The sequence below is a fragment of the Amblyomma mixtum genome, chromosome 4, assembly GCF_055824585.1.
Source record: "Amblyomma mixtum isolate Tamu chromosome 4, ASM5582458v1, whole genome shotgun sequence".
In the NCBI taxonomy this organism is placed as follows: Eukaryota; Metazoa; Arthropoda; class Arachnida; order Ixodida; family Ixodidae; genus Amblyomma; species Amblyomma mixtum.
Genome location: NC_143015.1, coordinates 155823189 through 155845730, shown reverse-complemented (window position 1 = coordinate 155845730; position 22542 = coordinate 155823189). Strand labels below are relative to the sequence as shown.

Here is a 22542-nt window from a genome sequence, read left to right as displayed (position 1 = left end):
AAAATCATGCCATGTGCTATAATCCTTGCGGAATAGAGTATTACAAAAGCCAAACCTTAGTTGTGGGGGTATAGTGTTAAAAAATGGCTGAGGCTTAACTTGGTTAAGCCTGGAGAATGCGAAGCATCATTGTGTCGCATAATTTGGAGGCACACAACCACAGCGACGGCGAGAGGTGGGCCCCCGTTTCTCCACTGCCGTGACGTCATGTATCACGTGATTTGGAGGCGCACAACCACAGCGACGGGCGAGGTGGGCCCCCGTTTCTCCACTGTCGTGACGTCATCGTGTCACGTGGTGTGACGTCATGTATCACGTGATTTGGAGGCACACAACCGCAGCGACGGCGCGAGGTGGGCCCCTGTTTCTCTACTGTCATGACGTCATCGTGTCACGTGGTGTGACGTCATGTATCACGTGATTTGGAGGCGCACAACCACAGCGACGGCGCGAGGTGGGCCCCCGTTTCTCCACTGTCGTGACGTCATCGTGTCACGTGGTGTGACGTCATGTATCACGTGATTTGGAGGCACACAACCGCAGCGACGGCGCGAGGTGGGCCCCTGTTTCTCTACTGTCATGACGTCATCGTGTCACGTGGTGTGACGTCATGTATCACGTGATTTGGAGGCGCACAACCACAGCGACGGCGCGAGGTGGGCCCCCGTTTCTCTAATGTCGTGACGTCATCGTGTCACGTGGTGTGACGTCATGTATCACGTGATTTGGAGGCGCCTAACCACGGTGAAGGGCTGAAGTGGTAGCTAAAGTAGTATGCTTCGCATAAAAAATTAGCCGACGATTATGTTTCTCGGTAATTAGATTTTTGATCACAGATGCTGTGGTACTTGGAACGAACAACCAGCGCACTTACAAATGCGCATTACTCTGACGCCATCTCTTGCGAGCGATGTACAACTTAATGATGACCTCATCATTGAGAAAACGGTGGTGCGCGTTTGATGCCATGTGTCGCCGCTGCCTGACCTGCCTCTGTACTACCACTTAAAGCCCCTCAAACGTACCCTCCTATTCCAGTTTCTTCCTCACGCTCTATTTACTATCACAGTCTTTCATCCTCCGCTGTGCTCCGCGCTCGGTTACGCAGAGGCACGCTGCTCAAACTGGGAACGGACACCCAAGAGCTGTGCTCTAAATAAAAAAACGCACCGGTTTGATTTCATGTCGAACCTGTGCTTGTGCTAGTGAGCTTGTGCTTGTCAGCAATTAAATAACAACTGTTGTCACGAAGTCAAAACAGTAAAAAATTACACAATGTTTACACTGTCACTGTGTAAATCTTTACTCAGCAAAACCTTGGTACACAGAGTGTAACCAACTCGGGCTATGAGGGATACCGTAGTGAAGGGCTCCGAAAATTTCGACCACGTGGGAATCTTAGGAATATAAGCATCAAACTTTTGCTTGCATGTTTTCTTTTTTCAAACGACGCGCTAGACATTGGTATGCAAGGTATTTGCATACCAATGTAAATTACCAATGCCCCCGTGGTATTTGCCTACAAGCACTAAATAATTTATAATTGAATTTTTTTCTTGACGCTGTTTTTGTTTCAGTTTCATCACCCAAACGATGGCTGTGACATGTACCTAGTTAATGTTTAGGTCATGTGAGGCACAAAAAAAAAAAACGGCGATATAACTGCGGATACGTCATTTGTTGCAATTCTAGCTATTAAATCAGGCTGGTTTAAGTGCTGCAGTGAGTTAAAACTATGAAGAAAAATTACTGCTATACACTGAAATGCTCTTTAGTTAGCTGCTACTTCCAGTAACACTTTAGAACCAGGATCGTATTGACAAAGATGACAAATCTAGTGGGGTTCAGTTTCCCCAGAACCACGCCCTAGAAGTGCTGTGAGAGAGTTGTGCATAAATGTTGCAATGAAGTCCAGCATAATTTGAAAGCTTGCTCAGATATCCCAAGCAACGATTCTAGCAGTTAACCAACAGAATAGCAAATGTAAAATAACCAAAATATACTGATCCTTTACTAAAATCTTTGCAGAAAGTTGCTTCCAAAGCTACTCAGTTTGTTAAAGAATTTCAGAAAGCCTGAAGCAAGTTTTTGATTTGATGAGACACCCAATATGTTCGATACCGCAGTTTGAAAAATATCAATGATTCTCAAATTAGCACCTAATGAGAATAAAGCAAAAGGGATGATAGCTTGCACAAATGGCAGTTAAAATACACATTTACAAACACCTCCAGCTAGCTACCAACACTTTAATGTTGGCCACAAGTTTGTGCACCACAAATCAAAAGCCTCCTGACGAAAGCACGCAAATTCTTATGCTTCAGAGTCACTGTCATGAGCTTCTAAAGGTCGCCTTTAAGTTCATGTGACCCCCTCATCTGCAAGTTGAACTATTATTGTTGTTATTATTACTAGTATCATTAACAAAATTGTCTAGTTTTTTTTATTATTAAACAATAATAGGTTAACTATTATAATTATTGTTCACCCTATCACGTACTAGTAGTGAATAACAACATGGCAACTCCAACTCTCAAGCACTGCAAGTTTTGGTATTGTCATAATAAATGTCAGTGCAGCCAACCGCAGACATGCAGCTGCTTTTAAACCAAGTGTGTAGGCCTGAATATTTCAAAACTTTTTCTTATGAAACCAAGTACAGTGCGATTACAGTGTCGCATCAAAAATATGGGGAAACTTCCTTCATAGCAACACAGCACTTATCAAGCACTGTTCAGTGCATCACTGTGCCCACACTGAAGGGAAAGATTTACAAACGAATAAACATTTAAATACACCTCTAAATGCAGCACACTAACACAGACTAAACACAGTCCTGCCACAGAATTGTGCCCCAAATGTGAAACTTCCTCTTAATGAAATTATACAACAACTGTCAAACAACTGAGAGTTGTTCTTATGATCTTGCAAAAGTTGTTTACACACAACAACGTTATAACCTTTACACGGGACAAAACTGCCATTTCAGAATTCACAAGTTAACCCTCTTTCGTCTGCCGTGGGTTGATGTCGACGATGTGTTCGCGGCAGAGGACGAAGATGCTCTGGCTCTTCCGCGGCCTCTCCTGTTTGAAGACGCTCCCCTTCCACGCGATGGCCTCTTTTCCACAACATCACCAAGATCATCATCAAAGTCTTCGATTCGGCTGACCTCCTCATCCTCATCGTCCGAATCTCCACGTGCTGATCCGCGATTCGGTGGTCGCGTGACCCGCTGTTCGATTTCATCCGCGCTGATGTCAGGTTGGCTCGCAAAGCGGACTTTGAGTTGAGAGATCTCATCGATCAGCTTGCCCTCGGCAACGTCTCCCAGTTCGGTGAGTGCACGGACCTGTAAAATCAGAAGCCAAGGTAGAGTACACCCTTCAGCATCGACATAGAGCAGTCATTTAGCTTATTTAAAAAGGTACTTTACAAAGGTACCCTAGAAAAGGCACTTAAAAAGGTACCCTAGAAAAGAAAACGAAAGCAGGTGCAGTTCACTGGGCTACGTGTGCCGGTGCGGATTAGTCATCGATGATGTCCTCCAGCACATTAACATATATGCAAAGGGCAATGCAAAGAAGAAAGACACCACAAGTAGTGAGTTCAAACTGAAATTTAACCATAAAAGAGATGGCTTAAAAGGCTGGCTCAAATCTCATAACATCTCATATCATCATAACTACAATTCACGGAAACTATACATTCATTGCACAGCACTACACACCAGACACTTCCACCGCTTCTCCGCAGATAGGGAGACTGTGGAAGCCGTGAAGATATCTAAACTTCACAACTTGTGCGCTTGCCACTATGCTGCCTCGATGAAAGTCAGATCACTGTCTTTGCTGGCTATAGTGAACTATGCGTAGTCTCTGCTGACTGTTGTTTGACATAACCAAACATACCCAGCTTTATAAGTCATCGTTTTCTCAGTTAAGGGGGCACGAGGGTCTTAAAACTAACTTGTTTATTTATGGCTATAATCTCATGAAATTTTGCACACAGATGTGTCTTTCTCTTGTGATTCCAATTATGTAATTATAATTGAGCTGGTGGTCTTAAATCTTGAAAGTCTAGAATGTAATTAGGTAATTTCTTACTCAACTTTGATGAACTTTCTCATTGCATTTTGTTGCTTTTATTTACATGAATTGATAGCCAGAGAGTTCCCATACCCGATGACATTCTTCGTTTTTCTCTAAAGGCATGGCATCCTGATGTACTATGTCGAGAGTAAAAGGTCGCAGTATATGACACTGCGACTCATTAAGCTAATTGTAAATTGCTATATATACGTGGCCTAAACAAAAAAAGTAAGAATGTCATCGGGTATGGGAATTTGCTGGCTATCACTTCATGTAATTAAAAGCAACAAAATGCAATGAGAAAGTTCATTAAAGCTACGTAAGAAATTACCTACTTACACTCTATAATTCAAGATAACTTTTGATCTAAGACCACCAGCTCAATTATGATTACATTTTTAGAATCAGAAGAGAAAACACACATCTGTGTGCAAAATTTCATGAGATTCTAGCCACAGATATAAAGGTGAGTTTTAAGACCCTCGTCCCCCCTTAAATTTCAGTTGTAAGTAAGCACCTGTGATAACTCTTTTCGTGTCACCCTTTGGGCATTCGCACGACTGCAGAACAGCACGGAGAAGATGCAGGCCATTCAAAGTGTGTAAATAGCATATTCAAATCAAGGCCAGCAAAAATCAACGCAAGAATGCACTCTCAGTGAAAGAAAAATTGAGATGCAAGATGCAATCACTGTACAATGCTTGATCACAAATACTGTTGCTAACTGAATCCGAGACAACCCCTTTTTCCAAAAATACAGCCCAAAACTAGAAGAGTGAACTCACAAACATGATGAAACAAGGTAAATTTGCAGTTACGATTAAAGCAGGCCTACTTGTCACTGTGACCAAGCACAACCTGGCACCATCTGGATTTATTATTAAGGCAGAAGCCTTTAATGCCTCATCGTTGTAAGCAGGGGTTGTCGACAGAAATGTCACGCTTTTCAATTGGTCGAAACGGTCGTGACGTCACAGTACGCGAATTTCAAACGGGGCCAATTGTACTTTGGCTAGTAACCATGCAACCAATTAAAGGGATCGTATAGTGATGCTCCAAGTAAGTGGGACTAGGTTTAGTGAATTGCTTACTTAACCAATTAGCCTAATTAACCTTTCTAGTCAGACCAGATAAATAAATAAAACCGAGTAGGAAATTGGCCGAGCTCGGGAATCGAACCCCTGACTCCGGAGTGCGAGACGAGCACGCTACCACTCCGCCATGCCAGCTCAATGGTTTGGAATAAACAAAGGTGTGTCTAGTGAATATGGTGTCTTCCTTCATTCCCATCTTCCTCCCTTCCCATTAGGTTACAAAGAGGTTTAGGTGTCCACCGAGATATGAGAGACAGATACATTTCCTTTCCTCAAAAACCAATTTACCGATGGCATTCTGTGGACTCCCTGGCAGCATTGCAAGACGCTGTCGCATTCCGCTCTTAGAGGCGAAGCTTAACACCTTAACCACACATCAGTGACATAAGCAGCAACACCACGCTTAAGGCTTTCGCCTCACCGCACTTAGGTCAACAAAGTGCCCCTGATTTTTGGTGTGATAACAGAAAGTTAGGTGGGCAGATGAGATTAAGAAGTTTGCAGGGGGGGGGGACTGGCAAAGAAGAGGGTTAATTGGAGAGACATGGGAGAGGCCTTTGCCCTGCAGAGGGCGTAGTCAGGCTGATGATGATGATGTGATAACAGAGAAACAGACAACATGAAATGAGGAAAGGAAAGGTCCAGTAGCTGATATCTGGAGAAGCAAAACGTGCTTTTCCACAGAAGGTGAGGGGGGGGGGGGGGGGGGGGGGGAGAATATAGAATCATTGAGGAGGGAACAAATATGCCATCTGACAATGATTGAACCACAACAAACTCGAAAAACCAAAGCACTGCGGAACAAACTAGAAGGACCAGGACATGCAGCACGAAGCACAGTACCAGCACAGAGAGTACAGACTGCAGTACACCGGGAGTGATGGCAAAAGAGGCAGACAGCACATACAGGTACAAAAAGCATAACCTGAAGTACACAGTAATGGATTGAAGAGTATTAATCAACAGACTAGAGCACTCAACTTTATAGGTTCAAAAGTGCACAATGCAGTATTGCAAAGTGCACTGGGGGTATACCGGGACACACGGCCATGTGGGAAGAGAACGTTCTCTAGAGTCGGATTTAAGTCTGCAGTGAAGCTCCGCCCACATTCAGCCTGCGAGCACAGAATTCCTACACGACGAAAAAGTAGTCCGTTGCTTAAACATTTCTTGTTACCTAAACAAGAAGCTTATCACAATAAAAAAATTATGAGCTCTAGTGTTTTGATAGGTGGATTGTTTGATATAGTCAGACATTAAAAACCTGACTTCGTTTACTGTTGCGATTAGCCAGCGGAGTAATACAGGACACCGGGGACCGCGGCCCAGTGTTGGCAACTGCTGTTTTTTTTAAGTTGTATCCTACTATAGGGTGGCATAAGGTGGTCCTCTAGATGCCAGCTATGTAAAGGGCTGAGCGCTTTGCAAGCAATGTATAGGGTTAATTGGAGAGACATGGGAGAGGCCTTTGCCCTGCAGTGGGCGTAGTCAGGCTGATGATGATGATGAGTGAGCGTCTCGAGAGGAGAAGCAATGAGGACTAAGTGCCCACTCATTACAGTATCAATTCTGACGCCAGTCTTTGTTCCACTGCTGCCTACAAGCACCACATTTAAAATACACACATCAAAACTTAAGTTTCACGAAGTGTTGCATTTCCAGCATACTGGTTACCACGAAGGACTGTCCTCCATTTGAGCAGATGAATATTAAAGGGCCTGAAGCTTGCAAGTTCTGAAGATCTGATCAAGCTGTCATCTGTGATAAGTTCTGATGCAGTTCCAAACTCATGTCAAAAAAAAGTTTTCTAGCTTTACAAAAAAAAATCTGTTCTATCTTCTAAAAGGTCCACTATATTCACTTTTTTTTCCTTCCTTGCCTTCACGTGGCTCCCAAACTACATTCATGGCCAGAAATTTGGTGCCCACACTCCTTTTGGACAGTTCAACATATATATTTTGCGATTTAGATTTATATGCTACACTTCTCAAGTACACTAGTATCACCTAATTCAAGCAAAGCTTCTGAACAGTCTGGTTGGAATATGCAAGGACTCGGGCCATGCCACATGTGTGCACGTGTCACCGTGATGACTAATTCTGGCTCTGAGAGCTTCTAGCTAGCCTCGTCATACCTGACCGTTTTTTTGTTCCTGCTCTTCGCCTCATTCCAAAGCAACCTCAACTGGTGAGCTACGGAAAAAAAAGAAATGATCGATGCAACATTAAAGGGGCTGCGAAACACTGCTTGGGGGGATACCGGCTATACTTCAGGTGGGTTCTTTATGTCACACAGATGCTGACCTGAAAAGTATTACAGGAATCGATGCACAGGAACGGGAGTTATTCAGTGGAGAAATTTCAAAATACAAGCAAACAAAACGCTGCCCTCAACTCCATTTTGGCGGGGCTTCCCACTCCTATTTCACTCTCCCAATGACGGCACCTGGCGCAACCAATCAAAACAGCCTGCCAGAGCACGTCGCGGAAGTTTGTACTCCATGGTTGCCTGCTCCCTGTAACTCGTTCTTGCTGAGACTGGCAGCGTCGTTTCCGTGCCAGAGCGCCCCCGGTGGTGTATTTTTATTTTACTTGCTTTGCAGGGCTCTTATCTAAGACAAACAAGTTGTTTTTGTTTATCTAATATCAAACGCAGACAGGTGACAAAATGTGTCTCTATTTATTCACACAATTTGCAGGATATTTACTGTTTGTCCGGTCATCAAGCTCGCGCCAGGTGATGTCATATCCGCTGCTAAAACCCGCCACTGTGTGGCGACACCATCAGAGCCATGAAGTTGTTTTTTTTTTGGAGGACTTTAAAATATTAAAAAACGGAATATACGCGGTATTACCGACGCTAATAGCACCATTATAACTCACTGTATGCAATCAACAGGCAAAACAGCTAACTAAGATTGTGTTTCTGGGCCCCTTTAAGAGACAGGAAGAGAGCAGAATTGCTGATGGAACACGAGGGAATGGACACGGGCAGGGCATGCATTGCGGAGTACAAATAAACCGTGAACACTTAGTATAATGGAATGAATCTCAAGGCAAGCAAGGGAAGGCAAGGGACAGAAAGCGTCACAGAAGGCAGGAGACGGTCAGGTGGGTGGACTAGATAAACCTTTCTTCGACACTGTTTTCAGCTGGGATGATTACAATGATGATGATGATGAAGAGAAGGAAAAATTCAGGGGGGCACTTTGTTGACCTAAAGTGCGGTGAGGCGAAAGCCTTAAGGGGGTACCCTGGTCTTGAAAAGAAAATTTTATTAATGTAGTCATAGTTATGAAATTTTCAGGGCAGATGTATTTTCGTGCACTGATTCTAGATATGTCATTTAATTTCATGTAAAACAATTCCTTGAGCACTTATGCACTTTTTATGCAAGTATATTGCAAAGGGTTTTGAAGAAAATTTGCTGCAGGAAACTCGCTGAAATGTATGCCATTGGGTTCTCTTGACACCGAGGAATACAATAAGGATAAAATTATCATCCTGGCTGTCATAGAACTTGAGTTATAGGGTACTGAAGCTGCCACTTCAGAAACAGGAATACACATTTTCCTTCTCATTTCTGGAGTGACAACTTCAAAACTCTATAACTTAAGTTCTATTATAGGCAGGAAGACAATTTCACCCTTATTGTATTCCTTGACGTCAAGAGAACCCAATGGCATACATTTCAGCGAGTTTCCCGCAGCAAATTTTCCTCAAAACTCTCCGCAAAATACTAGCATAAAAAGTGCATAAGTGCTCAAGGAGTTGTTTTACATGAAATTAAATGTCATATTTAGAATCAGCACACAAAAATACATATTCCCTGAAGATTTCGTAACTGTGACTTCATTAATAAATTTTTTTTTTTTCAAGACCAGTGTCCCCCCTTAAGCGCCGTGTTGCTGCTTGGGTCACTAAGCTTCGCCTCTAAGAGCGGAACGCGACAGCATCTTGCAACGCTGCCTGGGAGTCCATAGAACGCCATCGCCCGTTCGGTTCTACGCCTTACTCGTCGGTAAATTGGTTTTTGAGGAAAAGAAAATGTATCTGTCTCTCATATCTCGGTGGACACCTAAACCTCGCCGTAACGGGAAGGGAAGAAGGTGGGAGTGAACGAAGACACCGTATTCACTAGACGCGCCTTTGTTCATTCCAAACCATCGAGCTGGCATGGCAGAGTGGTAGCGTGCTCGTCTCGCACTCCGGAGACTGGGGTTCGATTCCCGAGCTCGGCCAATTTCCTACTCGGTTTTATTTATTTATCTGGTCTGACTAGAAAGGTTAATCAGGCTAATTGGTTAAGTAAGCAATTCACTAAACTCAGTCCCATCTACTTGGAGCATCACTATACGATCCCTTTAATTGGTTGCATGGTTAGTAGACAGAGTACAATTGGCCCCGTTTGAAATTCGCGCACTGTGACGTCACGACCGTTTGGACCAATTGAAAAGCGTGACATTTCTGTCGACAACCCCTGCTTACAACGATGAGGCATTAAAGGCTTCCGCCTTAAAAAGAAGAACCTCCACAGCCCACCTCCTGCATTTTGAGGGCCCCATTGATGGCGTCCGTGCAGTCCTTGGAGACGAACAGGTTCATCGCCTGCTGCATGGCCGAGTCGGTCAGGATGGTCATGTGCAGCTCCTCGTCGACCGTCTCGAAGTACTCGCGCACGAGGTCCTCGACGCGCGACCGCGCCAGCGCCTCGGGGTTGGCCACCTCCTGGAGGCGCTCGACATCCACCGCGCCTCCGCCGCGGTCGACCGTGCCCCGGCGCTTGGTGAACAGCACGATGTCGCGCGGGTTGGCCACACGGTCCAGGAATTGGCGGGCCAGCAGGTGTGGGCTGAACGTCTCGTGCTGGTTGCCGTGCTCGACACGGAGCCGGATCAGCGGAAGCTGGGGCTGCTGGCTGTTGCCTGCAGAAAAGAGACGGTGTTTTGTGGTTCATTGGGGTTTAACACTCCAAAGCCACCACGGCAGGCACTTTTAAACGAGAACCACAAATTACGTGGCCAACCAAAGCAGTTTTCTGATGTCAGGCAATGTCCACAACGTTATATACAGTATAAGACCAAGTAAAAGCGTGACATCTCTGCTGACAACCTTCTGTCAACAAAGATGAGGCAATAAAAATCAAGTTTCGCGCGCCTCCGTTGCGATCGCGCGGCGAAACCGAAACCACGAAGGGTGTTGCCACAGAACGCGCAGCACGCTGGAGCTAGAAACCAGTTCCGTTTATCTCCACCAGAAGGTAGCGCAATCAAATTCCAAACGCTTCTTGTAAGTCCTAGAAGGTGGCAGCACCTGCCACCTTCATCATGCATCATCATTATGGCGCAAAATTTAAAATGGAGGGTTGAAACCGTTCTCGTGTGGCAAAGACCTTGCGGACGGAAAACCGCCATTGTACGTATACAGCAAAAACCCTCAAAGGGTTAAGCAGCAGCCGTTTAACCCTACACAAACCATGTCTGTTCCAGTCTGTGAAGTGCATCTTTTAGGCCACACGAGACAAGAAGAATGTGGATGCTGAAAAGAAAAGCCTCGGAGACAATCCACACAACCGTATTTTTTAGAGCACTGCCACACGCAGTCAACTGCAGCAATTATCGTTTTGGTGTCTTTGGGCGGTTAAGGGAGGACAGTGGTGTTGAAAAAAAAATTTTTATTAATTAAGTCACAGTTACGAAATCTTCAGGGAATATGTATTTTTGTGTGCCGATTCTAAATATGTCACTTAATTTCATGTAAAACAATTGCTTGAGAACTTATGCACTTTTTATGCTAGTATTTTGTGGAGAGTTTTGAAGAAAATTTGCTGCGGGAAACTCGCTGAAACGTATGCCACTGGGTTCTCTTGACACCAAGGAATACAATAAGGGTGAAATTGTCTTCCTGCCTATCGTAGAACTTCAGTTATAGAGTTTTGAAGTTGTCGCTTCAGAAATGAGAAGGAAAGTGTGTATTCCTGTTTCTGAAGTGGCAGCTTCAGTACCCTATAACTCATGTTCTATGAGAGCCAGGATGGTAATGTTACCCTTATTGCATTCCTTGGTGTCAAGAGAACCCAGTGGCATACATTTCAGCGAGTTTCCTGCAGCAAATTTTCTTCAAAACTCTCCGCAAAATACTTGCATAAAGAGTGCATAAGTGCTCAAGGAATTGTTTTACTTGAAATTAAATGACATACCTAGAATCAGCGCACAAAAATACATGTGGCCTGAAAATTTCGTAACTATGACTAAATTAATAAAATTTTCTTTCCAAGACCAGGGTCCCCCCTTAAGGTTGCAATGTTGCAGCGGTGATGGAACTGCAGTAACAGGCGCAACCTTTTTATACCACTGGATGGGATATTGCAGCAGTTTGACATCAGGAAGGTTTTCTAGTATTTCATTGGCAGTTTCCATCTACTGTCTGTTCAGTAAGTGAAAACCAAGAATTCAATGACCAATGAATGCAATCTCGCTATCTGGTCTGTCTGTCAAGAGTGCTGAATAATGAGAACGTACAGTTGCACTCAGTACGACTCAGAACACGCAAGATGCGGTCAGACATTTCCCCAGGAAGCTATGAGAGACCCATGCTGGTAAAAAGCTATGTGTGTCCAGCTGTCAGTGGTACAAGTAGAGCTTGCTACAGTGTGTACCATGACACACCCAACTGCCATGAAGCGCGAACGGCATTAGCGTTACCACCTGGGTGTAACAAGTCATAATGGCTGCAACTGTACTATTTGTGGTAAAAGTTATCGTCGGGGAAGTTCTCTCGTGACAACTCCAAACACTGATAATTAAAATGGTTTGAATTTAAAATGCTTACTAGAGCGCTCGCGGATGCTCTGGTCGATTAGGTCTTCGACGTGCCGCACACAAAAGTCGAGTGCGTGCTCAGCAAAGGTCTTGTCTTGTCCTCGCCTACCCATGGATGCGATTCGCTCTTCAAGGTCAAACAGTGAGACTGTCTTGATGTAGAAGGGCCGCACAGTCTTCAGAGGAATCTAGGCAAGAAGCACGCAGTTCAGTTGGTTAGTTTCAAGCATATCAAGATGTGATTTCTGGTGAGCTTGATCGGGGATGAAGGTCTTAAGATCACAAAAAATCACAAGAGTCAATTTTTCGAAAAATAGTTTTTCGCACTAAATATACATCGGTCTATACCTCCACGAACTAGCCACCCCAAAACAATAACAAGGTGCAGAAAAAACGAGTATTTTTAGAGTCACATGGCTGAAAAATGAAGTACGAGCTTCGAAATGATGTTCCATTTCCGCGATGACAATTCTGAAACCACTCTCCAACTGCCATCATTCTGCTACCGTTTGAAAGCTTGTTTTATGCCCTTTCGGTTAACACCATATCAGAGCAGAGCAGACAATTCTACAGACATTTTCCTGTGACTCACTAAGTGCAAAATGACTTCAAGTCTCTATCTCCGTTTGCAATTTTACAGCTACAGTCTCTGCTTTACGGGCCTTTTCTCTGGTTTGCCGTGGGCAACTGAGATGAGCTTGGTATCAATTTATGTAGGAGGAGTAAAGCTGTGCAGTGGCGCTATATTTACCAGCTTAAGTTATGCAGTAAATTTATTTAATTGTTTTCCTAAATTACCAGCCAAACCAATTTACGTTCTATTCATATATATATTTTTTACCACTATATTTTCCCTGAGTCAAGTGTAACAACAGCATCACCGCACAAAGTGCGTCTCAGTGACGCATTTCTGAAAAAATTTGTAATAATTTATAAACATTCTCTTGGCTAACGGCCAGTAACCAAATGCCTAATTAAAACCACAAACCCTCTTACATCTCATATTCTAGTTGAGCTATTCGAAATCTAATCTCAGATTTGGACACTAAATAAAAAAGCACACATTCGTAGAAACTATGATTAGGATTGTGCCTGAAATAAAAAAATAGTTTTAAGACCTCATCATCCCTTAAACCACGATCAAGATACACAGACATGACAAGCGTTAGCGCCTACCCCATCTATAAGTCTGTGCTGTTTTGAATAGTGATACTGATAATGGATGGCGCAAAGGCGGCTTTGGTCAAAGAACACCATGGCACAAGGTATTTCTTGGGCAGCTTTGGCTGGTGAGTACCCTCCGGCACTGGGTATCGAACCCTGCACCTCCTGCATGCAAAGCGGATGCTCAACCCACAAGGCCACCGCTGCAGTGTTTAAATACTGTTAAATACCATCTCTTTACAATACACGCTGTGTTGTGGAGGTGGCATAGCTTCATCAGGCCTTCTGCATGGCCCCCTGAGGCAATTAGTACGAATTTATCTAACTTAAGGGGGGACACTGGTCTTGAAAATAAAATTTTATTAATTTAGTCACAGTTATGAAATTTTCAGGGCACATGTATTTTTGTTAGGAGAAGGTAAGTGACGCCAACCAAGTAAAATACAGGAAAAACACGACGTTTCGGGACCGGCTCGGCCCCTTCTTCACGGTGTGACTACGGGCGAGCGCAGCTTGGCTTTTTTAAGCCCCTGTGTGGAGGACCTGCGGGTCAATGGCCGCAGCCCATGGACGTAGGATGAGGGGAGAGTCCCCAGGGAACGATTAACATTCTCTCGTGTTTGCTGTATGTGCCACGACTCGAGTAGAAGCCTCCTGTGTGGGTTAGCTTCCGTTTCCAATACAATGGTGCTGTCGAAGTCAATTGGGTGGTCACACCCTTCACAGTGTTCGGCCACGGCGCTGCGTTGACGATTCATGTGACGGACGTCCGCTTTGTGTTGGTTCATCCTTTCCGCGAAGTTCTTCGTTTCCCCTATGTACGACGCCGGGCAGACGGAACACGGAATTTTGTACACGACGCCCTGGGCCTTTTCTCTGGGCTGCCGGTTTTTTGGGCGGGGGAGAAGGCGACCGATAGTGCTGGTCGGTTTGTGCGTTGTCAGCACCCCTTCTTTTCCGAGAATGCGACCGAGCGTCTCGCTCACGCCTCTCACGTAGGGGATGCAAACACGTTTCCGCTTCTGGCATGCGTCTGAGGAAATAATAGACCGGATTTTGTTTTGCCTTTCTTGTTTCCTGATAATGCGCCGGATGAATGAGCTTGGGTAGCCGTTCTTTTGGAGGTCAGAAATGACTCGGTTCTTCTCCTTCCTTTTATCTTCACTTGAGGAACATATGGAGTCGGCTCTCTTCAGTAATGACGTCACGACAGATGCTTTGTGCGGGATGGGATGGTTCGAATCGAAATGTAGGTACCGTCCTGTGTGGGTTGGCTTCCTGTGCACCGAGGACTGCAGGCCTTTGTCGTGCCTTGTAAGTAGGACATCCAGAAAAGGCAGGCTGCCCTGCTGTTCATGTTCAACAGTAAATTGTATGGCCGGTTCAACTGAATTTAGATGACTCTGGAGGTTTTCTATCTCTGAGGTTTTCACCACACAAAAGCAGTCGTCTACATAACGGAGGAATAACTTTGGCTTGGGATTAAAGGAGGAGAGGGCCCGGCTTTCGACGTCTTCCATGGTTAGGTTAGCCACTGTGACTGAAATTGATGCCCCCATAGCAGTTCCGGTTGTTTGCTTGAAAAATTCTCCGTTGTAGGTGAAAAAGGTACTGCGCAGACAGAGGTCGAGAAGGCGACATACCTCATCGACGTTGAGTGGAGTTCTCTCGTGCAGCGTTTGGTCGTTTTCGAGTGCGCGGCGAGCAACGGACACAGCAAGGGGAACCGGTACGCAGGTAAATAGCGACACCACGTCAAACGAGACTAGGCTTTCGTCTTCCTCCACGGTAAGGTTCGAGACAAGTTGGACGAAATGCCGCGAATTCTGTACATGCGTGGGTGTTCTGCCGGCGAGCGGCGCCAGTACCTTGTGCAGGTAGTCAGAGAGACGTCGCAGAGGAGACAGGGTGAAGTCTACAATTGGCCGAAGGGGGACGCCAGGTTTGTGAGTTTTAGGTAGCCCGTAAAAACCTGGAGCTGAGCCGTTTCTGGAGATGAGGCGGAGGTAAAGCCATTTGAAATCAGGATGCCGCTTGAACATCTCTGCCAGGGTTTTGTTGAGTGTTGCCTGAGTGTTTGAAGTCGGATCCTTGCGAACCTTCTCATACGCCCCACTGCTCAAAAGGGCTGACGCCTTCTCCTCGTAGTCGCGTCGGTCCATCACCACTGTAGAGTTGCCCTTGTCTGCCGGGAGTATGACGATGTCGGTGTCGTCCCTGAGACCGCGTAGGGCTTTTCGTTCCAGTTGAGACAGATTGCTCGGAAATTTGGGGGGTACCTTGGCGATGACACCAATCGCTTTCAGGCGGACCTCTTCCCTGACGTGCGGCTCCAGGTGCTGGATCGCATCTTCAACAGCCGCGACTAGTTTTGGGAGGGCGGGACCAGATGATATGTTGAATCCATGTCCTTTTGCGAGAACAGAGGATTCGGGCGGTGTTAAGCGACGGGAGGAGAGGTTCTTTACAAAGCCAGAGTTATGGGGGTCAGGCTGTTTCTTCTGCCGCTGCTGTAGGGCAAACAACTTCTTGTTTTGACACTCACGATGTTTGTTGGCTGCAGTGGAGGCCGCTTCCATGGCAAAGGCGTCCACCCGCGGGAAGAGCTCAGGCATCCTGTGTTCTAGTTGGCGGCGCGCGAAGAACCGGTCCAGCTCCTTTTTGCGGAGAACGGAATGGCACTCGTGTATCCGCGCACTTAATAACTGTTGCTCCGTTTTGGACACCAGCCGCAGGCCTTCTGCGGTGGTTACAGGGCGCTTTAGGCGAAGGCTCACGGGTATCACATCCTTTTCCTTGCAGGTCTTGTTGAAGTTTAGATGTGTCCGGAAGACAGCAATACTCTTGGTGATGTTGACGTATCGCTTCACTAGCTGCATGGTCTCGATGCCGAAGTCTTGGCGTATAGACTCAAAAGAAAACATTCGACAGAAGTCTGTCTGGTTGGGAAATTTAGTGTTAGGAGAAGGTAAGTGACGCCAACCAAGTAAAATACAGGAAAAACACGACGTTTCGGGACCGGCTCGGCCCCTTCTTCACGGTGTGACTACGGGCGAGCGCAGCTTGGCTTTTTTAAGCCCCTGTGTGGAGGACCTGCGGGTCAATGGCCGCAGCCCATGGACGTAGGATGAGGGGAGAGTCCCCAGGGAACGATTAACATTCTCTCGTGTTTGCTGTATGTGCCACGACTCGAGTAGAAGCCTCCTGTGTGGGTTAGCTTCCGTTTCCAATACAATGGTGCTGTCGAAGTCAATTGGGTGGTCACACCCTTCACAGTGTTCGGCCACGGCGCTGCGTTGACGATTCATGTGACGGACGTCCGCTTTGTGTTGGTTCATCCTTTCCGCGAAGTTCTTCGTTTCCCCTATGTACGACGCCGGGCAGACGGAACACGGAATTTTGTACACGACGCCCTGGGCCTTTTCTCTGGGCTGCCGGTTTTTTGGGCGGGGGAGAAGGCGACCGATAGTGCTGGTCGGTTTGTGCGTTGTCAGCACCCCTTCTTTTCCGAGAATGCGACCGAGCGTCTCGCTCACGCCTCTCACGTAGGGGATGCAAACACGTTTCCGCTTCTGGCATGCGTCTGAGGAAATAATAGACCGGATTTTGTTTTGCCTTTCTTGTTTCCTGATGAGTTGCTCGCCGCGCACTCGAAAACGACCAAACGCTGCACGAGAGAACTCCACTCAACGTCGATGAGGTATGTCGCCTTCTCGACCTCTGTCTGCGCAGTACCTTTTTCACCTACAACGGAGAATTTTTCAAGCAAACAACCGGAACTGCTATGGGGGCATCAATTTCAGTCACAGTGGCTAACCTAACCATGGAAGACGTCGAAAGCCGGGCCCTCTCCTCCTTTAATCCCAAGCCAAAGTTATTCCTCCGTTATGTAGACGACTGCTTTTGTGTGGTGAAAACCTCAGAGATAGAAAACCTCCAGAGTCATCTAAATTCAGTTGAACCGGCCATACAATTTACTGTTGAACATGAACAGCAGGGCAGCCTGCCTTTTCTGGATGTCCTACTTACAAGGCACGACAAAGGCCTGCAGTCCTCGGTGCACAGGAAGCCAACCCACACAGGACGGTACCTACATTTCGATTCGAACCATCCCATCCCGCACAAAGCATCTGTCGTGACGTCATTACTGAAGAGAGCCGACTCCATATGTTCCTCAAGTGAAGATAAAAGGAAGGAGAAGAACCGAGTCATTTCTGACCTCCAAAAGAACGGCTACCCAAGCTCATTCATCCGGCGCATTATCAGGAAACAAGAAAGGCAAAACAAAATCCGGTCTATTATTTCCTCAGACGCATGCCAGAAGCGGAAACGTGTTTGCATCCCCTACGTGAGAGGCGTGAGCGAGACGCTCGGTCGCATTCTCGGAAAAGAAGGGGTGCTGACAACGCACAAACCGACCAGCACTATCGGTCGCCTTCTCCCCCGCCCAAAAAACCGGCAGCCCAGAGAAAAGGCCCAGGGCGTCGTGTACAAAATTCCGTGTTCCGTCTGCCCGGCGTCGTACATAGGGGAAACGAAGAACTTCGCGGAAAGGATGAACCAACACAAAGCGGACGTCCGTCACATGAATCGTCAACGCAGCGCCGTGGCCGAACACTGTGAAGGGTGTGACCACCCAATTGACTTCGACAGCACCATTGTATTGGAAACGGAAGCTAACCCACACAGGAGGCTTCTACTCGAGTCGTGGCACATACAGCAAACACGAGAGAATGTTAATCGTTCCCTGGGGACTCTCCCCTCATCCTACGTCCATGGGCTGCGGCCATTGACCCGCAGGTCCTCCACACAGGGGCTTAAAAAAGCCAAGCTGCGCTCGCCCGTAGTCACACCGTGAAGAAGGGGCCGAGCCGGTCCCGAAACGTCGTGTTTTTCCTGTATTTTACTTGGTTGGCGTCACTTACCTTCTCCTAACATTAAATTTCCCAACCAGACAGACTTCTGTCGAATGTTTTCTTTTGACATGTATTTTTGTGCGCTGATATTAGATATGTCTTTTAATTTCATGTAAAAACAATTCCTTGAGCACTTATGCACTTTTTATGCAAGTATTTTGCGGAGAGTTTTGAAGAAAATTTGCTGCAGGAAACTCGCTGAAATGTATGCCATTGGGTTCTCTTGACACCAAGGAATGCAATAAGGGTAAAATTATCATCCTGGCTCTCACAGAACTTCAGTAGTAGGGTACTGAAGCTGCCACTTCACACACAGGAATACACATTTTCCCTCTCATTTCTCAAGCGACACGTTCAATACTCTACTATAACTTAAGTTCTATGATAGGCAGGAAGGCAATTTCACCCTTATTGTATTCCTTGGTGTCAAGAGAACCCAATGGCATACATTTCAGCGAGTTTCCCGCAACAAATTTTCTTCAAAACTCTCCGCAAAATACTAGCATAAAAAGTGCATAAGTGCTCAAGGAATTGTTTTACATGAAATTAAATGACATATTTAGAATCAGCACACAAAAATACATAAGCCCTGAAGATTTCATAACTGTGACTTCATTAATAAACATTTTTTTTTCAAGACCAGTGTCCCCCCTTAAAAAAGGAAGAAGAAAGAAAGGATGAAACCGGATTTAACGAAGCTGTGACAGAGGCTTATGGCACATTCCAATTGGCAATCCAGAGCATGTCTTCTTGCTCCGTGAACAAAAGAGCATGCTTCAAGGTGATTTGTATTAAAATCCCAACTTCTTATCGACCGAGACATGTTTTGTGCTTCTTGGCGAATTCAGGGCTCTGCTCCGGATCGGCAATTGGAATACGCCATTCGAAACGTGCACGCCAAGAACTGGCGACAGCCTTTTTATGGCTAACCAATCACCATTCCTGCTCTGTTCGTGCAGTGGACTGTCCATGTTTCAAGGACTGCTCATGCTTAGACACATCAGGCCTGACCGCAGTGTCATATGCAGAAGGTCATTCTTAGATCCCTGGGAGTCTGCATACTCCTCCTGGCGCATGCAGATTGCTCTTCCCGAGGAGCAACCAATAATTAATATACAGTCAAGCCCACTTATAACAATATTCAAGTGCCATGGAAATAGTACCATTGTTATAACCAATAATTGTTATAACAGGGTTGTGCTGAAAAAAAGAAGAGATGACAAACTTCAGAGCATTTATTGACAGTAAATACCCGGAGGGGTTTGACTGTTCTAATGCCTGTAAAAGCAGGTTAATTCGAACTTCAGGGAACCGGAACAATGTTCACCGTTTACCGATGACCAAAGCACCGCAATCACTGCGCCACCGGGAGCTTCGCGCACCTCCACGTCACAGGAATCAAGCTGGCTTTCCGGAAGTGATTCTTACGGGAAATTCAACGAGCATGCAGAACTAAGTGTGCGGTGACAGCTGACAAGAGAAAAACCGTGCTGGCTGCATGCATGCACGCTGCACTGACTGATTAGGGGTACACATGGCGCACATAGCCAATGCAGCAATGCAGCAGCTCTCCTGACATGATGACGCCTGCCTCTTTTGCTTTCGTGGCATTGCTGCGCCAGCTTAGTCCATTGGTCGGCCCCACACGTGCGCACTTTTGAGTTGTAAGCATGGTTTTGCTGGTGTGGTTGTAGCATTTCCTTGTTTTTTTTTCTATTACGGTTGACACTTAATGAAAAGGTTTGATTGTTATAACCAATAATGTGCCTTGACAGCATTGCTATAAGCAGTTTATTTTACCATAGAACACATGGAAAAGCTGATGGTACCATGACTGACCATTGTTATATCTGATATATTGTTATAACCAGTATTGTTATAAGTGGGCTTGACTGTAACTGCCACATGCCATGGTGGGCAGGTTGCAATGACGCTGCACGGTCACGTGACCTAAGTCACCCACCTACCTCCTAGGTTGCTCTCTGAGCCCCACCTGCCAGAGTCATGATCATGATTTTTCGCTCACAACGCCTACACCAGATTCTCTGGACAACAGGGCCTTTAACACCATCGCGTTAAAAGACAATTTGTATAAGACTCAACAGTAGAGGTGGACCTCCTCTGCCTGTTTACAAACAATGTGTTGGGCGTGCCCATTGGTTTGCCCCCACGCACAGGTAGAATGACTGCCGTGTATATGTCGTGTATGTGTCAGTTGTTTAGTTCTGGGAGTCGAGCAAAGCCCATCGCTTCTTTGCGTAGATGTGTACAGAAGAGCCAAGACAAGGAAGGCACAGTAACCACAGGGCCTGTCGGGTGAGGAGGATTGCGGGAAAGGAGGTGATGAACAGGAGAGTCGAGTGCAGACAATGAGAACTGGGGAGAACAGTGGCAGGTGGTGTGCAGAGAGGCTGCACCCTGCACAAGTTGATCTGATCACCACATGTGTACAGTGAAAATAAACTGAGTGATCTGAGTGAGCGATCTGAGTGAGTGATCTGGCTGAATCAAGGGGAGTGAGGAAAGAGATGAGAAGAAGAGGGGAAAAGAATCTGATCTGACTTTCAACAAGGCTGGCGACTGGGCGGTTTGTGGCGAGTGTGTGTCAAAGCCAGCTGTCAACCTTCACTGGGACGAATCTGCTTTTTATATGGTGCACTTGCACAATCATCATCATCATCAGCCTGACTACGCCCACTGCAGGGCCTCTCCCATGTCTCTCCAATTGACCCAGTCCTTCGCCAGCCACAGCCACCATATTCCCGCAAATTTCTTAATCTCATCCGCCCACCTAATTTTCTGCCGCCCCCTGCTACGCTTGCCTTCTCTTGGACTTAACTCCGTTACCCTTAAGGACCAGCGGTTATCTTGCCTTCGCATTACATACCCTGCCCAAACCCACTTCTTCCTCTTAATTTCAACTAGGATATCATTAACCCGCGTTTGTTCCCTCACCTACTCCGCCCTCTTCCGATCTCTTAACGTTGCACCTATCATTTTCCTTTCCATAGCTCGCTGTGTTGCCCCTAACTTAAGCTGAACCCTCTTTGTTAGCCTCCACGTTTCTGCCCCCTAGGTGGGTGCCGGTAAGATACAGCTGTTGTATACTTTTCTCTTGAGGCTTATTTGTAAAGTGCCATTCATGATCTGAGAAAACCTGCCATATGCGCTCCACCCCATTCTGATTGTCATTCGTGATCCCCCTTTTCACTGCTTTGCATTATGTGCATGCACATCTTTATGCGAGTTTTCTTTTGCCTCTTCCCTTCATTAAAATTTCAGTTGCTAGTCCAGCCTTGTCTCGTGTTCTTCTTTTCTGCTGGCTGTGTTGCATCTTTTGACTGGTTTTTAAGATGATTTGACTTGCTGCGATGTTCAGAACAACAACAGGAGGGCAAAGGCGAGAAACATGCGCGCTATTTTCTTTTTCTTTTTCTCATGGCCTGCACTTTGCTCCTTCTAACCCTTTGAGGGTCGAATTATTTTGAAGAAAAAACTTTCCCAGGTGGTCAAATTACTTTATTGCGGATCTTGAATCTACAAGACGTATATAATCGAGAATAAATAGTAAAAAAAAAATTAGGAACAGTACTTTGGTGACAGCATCACTCACAACTGGAAAATGCTCAACAGAATAGAATAGCAACAGTGATAAGCAAGCTAAGAGCAGCACCAATAAAGGTAGAAATCAACTTTCGCCGCCTCTGCAAGAGAGTGCCCACAAAGACAAAACACGTTTCGCACGACTCCGTTGTGATCCCGCGGCGGAATCGAAACCTCGTAGGCGCTTTGCCGCAGAGAGCGAGAATACCTCGCGAGCAACGGTGATAAGCAAGCTAAGAGCAGCGCCAATAAAGATAGAAATCAACTTCGGCAGCCCCTGCAAGATAGTGCTGACAAAAAGAAAACTCAAATTTCGTGCGACTCCGTTGCGATCACGCGGCGAAACCAAAACTACAAAAGGGGTGTTGCCGCAGTCTGTGCCGCCGCGCTAAAGCTAGACATAAGTTCTGCTTATCTCCGTAAGAAGGCAGCACAAAATTCAAACACTTCTTGTAAGTCCTAAGAGGTGGCAGCACCCCCCAGTGAGGACGCATTGTTCTTTTGGCGCAAAATTTCAAACGGAAGATCGAAACCGTACCCATACGGCAAAGACCTTGCGGGACAGAAAACCGCCGCCGTACATATACGGCAAAAACCTTCAAAGGGTTAAGGAACAACAATATTTTGATAATGCCACACATAACAGTTGTGCATCAAACAAGTGAGCGAGTAGTCACAAGACAGTCCTGCCCCAGCGTACCTTGGTGAGCTTGTGTGACTTCTTGCCCTCGGTCAGGGTGATCTCCACGATGCCCACGTGCTTTGCAGCAGCCTCACCCGGGCACAGGGACGTGGCAACAGGGCTGCCCGGTTGAGTCACAAAGAACCTACAAGCAAGTAATAAAGAGTCAAAA

General features: G+C 46.1%; 1 protein-coding gene across 1 annotated transcript in view; it reads right to left on the bottom strand.

Annotated features, from left to right (window-relative positions):
• Positions 1-659: 659 nt before the first annotated feature.
• mre11 (double strand break repair nuclease mre11) overlaps positions 660-22542 on the bottom strand; it is a 31089-nt gene continuing 9206 nt past the window's right edge. The window contains exons 6-9 of the mRNA XM_089541009.1: positions 22389-22515; positions 12016-12193; positions 9727-10109; positions 660-3352 (exon numbers count right to left, since the gene is read on the bottom strand). Of these exons, the coding sequence (XP_089397135.1) occupies positions 2993-3352; positions 9727-10109; positions 12016-12193; positions 22389-22515 (1048 nt within the window). The 3' untranslated portion in view covers positions 660-2992. The remainder of the gene's footprint in view (positions 3353-9726; positions 10110-12015; positions 12194-22388; positions 22516-22542) is intronic.